At 31.1% G+C, this 5,545-nt stretch overlaps 1 protein-coding gene and 1 long non-coding RNA gene across 2 annotated transcripts; both read right to left on the bottom strand.

Moving 5' to 3' along the window:
• Window positions 1-67: 67 nt before the first annotated feature.
• LOC119829045 lies at window positions 68-1,175 on the bottom strand. Its single transcript, XM_038351413.1, has 3 exons — window positions 928-1,175; window positions 644-843; window positions 68-236 (listed from the first exon to the last, which is right to left on the bottom strand). Exons 1-3 carry the CDS (start codon window positions 1,036-1,038, stop codon window positions 149-151), a joined length of 399 nt encoding a protein of 132 aa, XP_038207341.1. The 5' UTR covers window positions 1,039-1,175; the 3' UTR covers window positions 68-148.
• A 1,157-nt stretch (window positions 1,176-2,332) lies between these two features.
• Window positions 2,333-4,131, bottom strand: LOC119828541. The gene is made up of 3 exons (XR_005287771.1): window positions 3,967-4,131; window positions 3,823-3,893; window positions 2,333-2,396 (listed from the first exon to the last, which is right to left on the bottom strand). It is a non-coding gene; the product is annotated as an uncharacterized LOC119828541 (long non-coding RNA).
• Between the last annotated feature and the right edge of the window lie 1,414 nt (window positions 4,132-5,545).

Raw genomic sequence — 5,545 nt, 5'->3', positions numbered from 1 at the left:
ATTTATTCCATTTTGTATAAGAAAAATTGAAAAAACGAACCAAAAATTTGCGAGTCTTAGAACTCACCTCGCCTTAACGATAGCCTCTAATTAAATTTATACGACATATAAAGATCAATATAAGGATGTTCTTTTAAAAGACCTTTATCTAACTATTCTCCTTCTTTTTAATGAAATTCATAGCTTTATCATTTGGTTGACGCTTATTGCTTGTGCGACTGCCGACGCCTTCAAATCTAAAAAACGTATAAAAAAAATTATAGCCTAGTAATATTATCTATGGTAATATAGAAAGCTGAATAGTGTCGGTTTGCTTGAAGGCGCTAATCTGAGAAACTACTGTGCCCATTTGGTTAAAATTTATAGTGAGACTAGCTGCACCCGGCAAACGCTGTTCTGCCTTACTCTTATCATTTAGGGGTATGAAGAATAGATGTTGGCCGATTCTCATTGATACCGGATAAGCACAAAAAATTTCATCAAAATCGGTCAAGCCGTTTCGGAGGAGTATGGCAACGAAAACTGTGACACGAGAATTTTATATATTAGATGGTAGTTTAATTTTTGCATTTTGATGTCATATGCGCAATGGATAAGTTAGATAAGATTTTTATTTAATATAGACATTACGCATAACATTTACTTTTTCATCTTAAAAGGTTTTTTCTTCTCCGGTTTTGGCGGTTGGTGATTAGATTTAAATGTAAGTACATATTTTTTTACAATATCAACGTTAACGGTTGTGTTTTCGGGGTACATTCGCTTTTTCCAAGCTTCTCTTTCTTCGAACCACATACGTTGATACTCATACGACAGCAGCCACTGTATTCTTGATGGGCCTTCCTAAATATATGACAATGAATTATTTATCAAGAAATATGTTAAGGAGTAAGTAGAATTTATTTTTAAAATCATAAATTAAAATACCATAAATTTCCAAGGCTGTGGATTATACTTAGGGAAATCTGATGAAATAATGTTATGAACTGGTCTACATTGTGTTGTTTTCTCCCATTTGATACCGGACATGCGGCCCATTTTATATTGAATAAAAACCTAAAAGAGATAAAAATGTATAAGTGATAATTTAAAAAAGTGTTATACTTTAAAACTTCGCAAAATCATATAATTTAAATGACAACTCATGCCGTGTCAGATTATGGGTTTTTTTTTTTATTTTAGACGATATTCTATGGAAAGTTACCTGATAATAAAGATTTTATATGTACGTACCACAGCTCATATTATAATATTATTTTTAACATAACTGTTATTATTTTTATTATTATTGTTTATTAAAAAAAATAATAATAATAGTTATGTTAAAAATAATATATAACTGTTTCTCTGTGTGCTGTGACAAATACGTATACAAATAATTTCGTTGGTGCTAATAAAATTAGCCTTATAGATTATTGATTACAAAAGATAAACTTATTGATACCCCCGATAAAATAAAGACGCATCTAACAAGTTTTAAAACGAAGAAACAAATGTTTTAATGATGAAACAGTAAATCGTTTGCGTTTTCAAGTAAATTAAAATGTTTACAGTATTTATATCCCATCATAACAGACTTAAAATTTGTTTTAAAAAATAACATGAATTAATATTTTAATTTATATTAAAATAATGCTCGATTCAATAATTTTACGATGTCAGCAACGCTTCCGGTCTTTATACATTTGCTCCTTTTAAAGATTAACCCCAATAATGGTTTACAGATTTTTGAAAGTTATTTGCAATATAATAATTGCTCTTTAGTTCAGTGTACGTACTCTTGGACTACCTTGTGGAATTTCGGATAAAAAAATATTATACCTTTATATCAGTGGCAGTGGTGGCTTAGTGGCTAGAACCTCGCACTTCGAAACTGATTAGTCGGGGTTCGAGACCGGGCGAGCGTACAGGAAATAAATTGATTTTTCAATTTATATGCACATGGGGATAACATCACCACTGCTTAAAACGGTGTAAAATGTCTAAGAATCAGAAGTTCGACGACATGTGACATCTGCCAACCCGCACTTGGCCAACGTGGTAAATTATGAATCCTCATAGGCCTGTGTCCCAGCAGTGGGAACATATAGTGGCTGATGATGATGATACCTTTATATCTACCTTTAGCGTCCAATTTTAAATCCTCCAGTTTTTCACGTCAAAAGACAAAAGTACACGCGAACGAAGTCGCGGGGACCATCTAGTAAATAGTAAGGTGATGAAAGCCCTCGATGTTCAACACTACATGTAGTCTAGAATACGCTGATGTAACCAACACATCTTTGTTACATTACAATTTTAGATGAAAAATATTAAAATAAAAATCATTATGGATTTTTTAAATTTTTATTAGATACATTAACAAAGAAGCAAATTCTTCACCCCCGCTCATGTACCTGTAATAAAAATAAACATTAAAATTTTACAAACATTACAGAACACAGTTGTTATAAATTAATAATAAACATGATTGTTGTTGTCCGCTATATTTAAGTCCTTAATAATAAAATATTATTAGTAAGGGTGGAGATAACTAATAAATAATATTTCCTCTGATTCTAAGCATTTATCACATATGGGAGAAAAATGACTGCCTCAGAGGATGCAGAACCTACTCTATTTGTTAAAAAATTTCATATGCTTTAAGTATAATAGAAAAGACATTAGTTTAGTAACATAACATAAGTAACAAATTTGCACCTTTTAGAACCAATTTCATCAGGATTTTAAATGTGATAAGATTAAGATTTGGGTAAAAAGTAATAGAAGGTAAAACCATTAAACTGAAATTTGAAAAATATATCAAACATGTGCTGTAAAAGATTATCAATTTTGTTTATATTAAGGAATGAATAATGGTGGAGTTAATACTTAGTAACTGAAGATTTATGAAAATTAGCATGGCAGCTATTTGTAACAAGTACCAATGTACCAATGTAAGTAAACTTGGTTTTGTTGGATAAACCAATATTACCAATTCAACTAAGTGTTACTAAATTGTTCATGTATAATATGTAGTATTATGGGTTAAATTAGCCCTTTTTATTAACATTTAGACTGCAAATGTAATGTATTGATAGAAAACAAATAATTGAATATCTATTTGTGTGTGTCTAAGTGTGGTGAAAATTATTGTGACTGTATACCCTTGTTACTGATGCAGCACAAAGTTTGATAGTTTCTTTTAAAGAAAAAAAAAAGAAACACACTTCGAAGTGCAAATCACAAAAAATGTGTATGGGCGTATCATATTTGCACAAACAAGTTATTAAAAAAAATTAGAACGACTTTTAATACTTGTTGTGTATGACTTCCAAATAAACATAAGCTTAAAAATAAAATAAACACATGTTATTAGTAGATTAAACTAATTATAATGAATAATTAATGGTACAAAGAAATTGATTCAATTCTACATCAAAATAAGCTTCATCTTAAAGTGTTGTATTAATCTAACCTGCAAAATCAAGCATGTTCCATTCATACCATTTTATCCGCATGGTATATGATCATATTTTTAAAACAAATAATACCATAAAGATCTTTCGAGTAGTATTTATGTATAATATATTTACAATATTAATTTGGGCTTTTCTTGTTTGCATGTGGCACATCATAATTTTGTGAAGTTATCTTATACTTTGCATTAATTTTTAAAGTTTACATTAAATCAAGATACTAACATACGTTTTCATAGCAGGAGATTACAAACATGTTTCAAGTTTTGTTTATTAAATTTTTTCCTCACCGGTTACTAAGTTATGCTATGTGTAGTGTGTAATGTGAATTTCGGTAATAACTAAAATATAGTTTTATGCTTACCCATATTACTTGGACCTCGCACGCATCTTCCTCCGTTTACGCTTTAGCCTTCGCATACGCTTCTTACGCCACTGAAACAAGATTCACACGTTAATTTATTTATTCGATATCACATAAAATACTTCGTAAAAAATGAATTAATACCTTAGCTCTCATATTTCTAGGCTAAAAGCCGAAAAGATTTTATTAATAGAACGAGTACAGCTCTTTGGATTCAATCGATAACTTCGGATTCAGAAACGTGAGTACTCTGGTGCAAGGCCCTGAATAAAAGAAGGATCTACGATACGTCAAGTTTATAGAATTTCAATTCTGACACCAGAGAAAACCATGACATTTGGCATAGACAAAATTAGACCACAAACAATCGGAAATTTCAAAAATAAAACTTATAATATAGAGTTCTATAGATTTAAATTTTGACGATTTAATATTATACAGTACTTAGAGTCTTATCGAATAAATTGAAATCCTTTAAAAAAAAAACAAATTAGAAATGCCTCGGGTTCTCTTCACACACGATTCAGCGCCAGTGCTGTGAATAATGATGTGAGCACTAGCTGTTACATCATTGACGGCCATTGCTTAAAGCTTAGAATAGTTTTTATTAATAATTTTCTAAAGATTTGGCAAAATTATTAAGATAAGAATATAAATCCTTCAGACAAACCGTGTATAAAATCTAACTATTCGCCTCTTAAGCTTAGTTCATATTGATACGAAGGCCGCGCAGGATGCGATTCCCTCGAGCCGATTGTGTCTGCCACAGATTAATTACTATTTACTTGGTGTCAACCTCATTTAAGTACCTAAGCACACAAGATGCAGCGATACATACACTACAGTGTCCTATTTTCGGAAATGTCACAGCGATAGATTATAATACCGATGAATAATGCATTTTATTGTGAGCAGTATGTGACGGATCACAACTATTCGACATTATTATTATTATACTCTTTGGACTACATTCTTGCGCGAATCTGTCGCGCTAGATCATAAACTGACTTTTTCTAAAAAGGCAACTCGGCACTCTAAAAAAGAGCTAGAAGTGCTATTTTTTTATAAAAGCGTGTAATGTAAGTTAGTAAATAAGGAAATTGTAGTCAGAATTACTAGAACTATATTGTTATTATTTAGACTTTATTAGATATTTATTTTATTAATACTAGATAAAATGCAAGTTTTTCTGGTTCGATTATAATTCCGTAATACAATTTTCCGAATCCGAGAATTTTGACTGGGTTAATAGAAATTCAATGGCCAAACAGAATGCTCACTTCGCAATGAAAGCTTCCCTTGGCATGGTATATACACAAAAAAAATCAAAATTAGCCCTAGTTAAATCTAGCCTATTTATAAAAATACGTAATAGTGTGTGTGTGTGTGTGTGTGCGTGTGTGTGTGTGTGTGTGTGTGTGTGTGTGTGTGTGTGTGTGTGTGTGTGTGTGTGCGCGCGCGCGCGCGATTATTAATTTATAATTGGTCATAATTGTTAATCTAAAAAAGTTTAGTATATTATGTATAACTTTATAAAAAATTTATATAATTTTTTAAAATAGTAAAACGGAGACATCCGTAAACCGTTTAAATATGAACAGAAACCGCGCCTGCCCCACTTATGACGTATGCAGTCGCGGTTTCTGTTTTGTGGAGCAGACGCTGGGTACATTACACTGGTCTATATTGGTTCATGAAATTATCAATGGTTTTGTTAGATTTG

The sequence above is a fragment of the Zerene cesonia genome, chromosome 1 (genome assembly GCF_012273895.1).
Source record: "Zerene cesonia ecotype Mississippi chromosome 1, Zerene_cesonia_1.1, whole genome shotgun sequence".
NCBI lineage: Eukaryota > Metazoa > Arthropoda > Insecta > Lepidoptera > Pieridae > Zerene > Zerene cesonia.
The sequence above is the reverse complement of the archived record's forward strand: the minus strand, read 5'-3'. Positions and strand labels throughout refer to the sequence as shown.

Coding starts and splice junctions, on each gene's coding strand:
- LOC119829045 (XM_038351413.1), bottom strand. CDS start 1,038: ATGGGCCGCATGTCCGGTATCAAATGGGAGAAAACAACACAATGTAGA. Junction 844..927: donor CACAGCCTTGGAAATTTATG/GTATTTTAATTT, acceptor TCATATATTTAG/GAAGGCCCATCAAGAATACA. Junction 237..643: donor AAACCTTTTAAGATGAAAAA/GTAAATGTTATG, acceptor TACGTTTTTTAG/ATTTGAAGGCGTCGGCAGTC.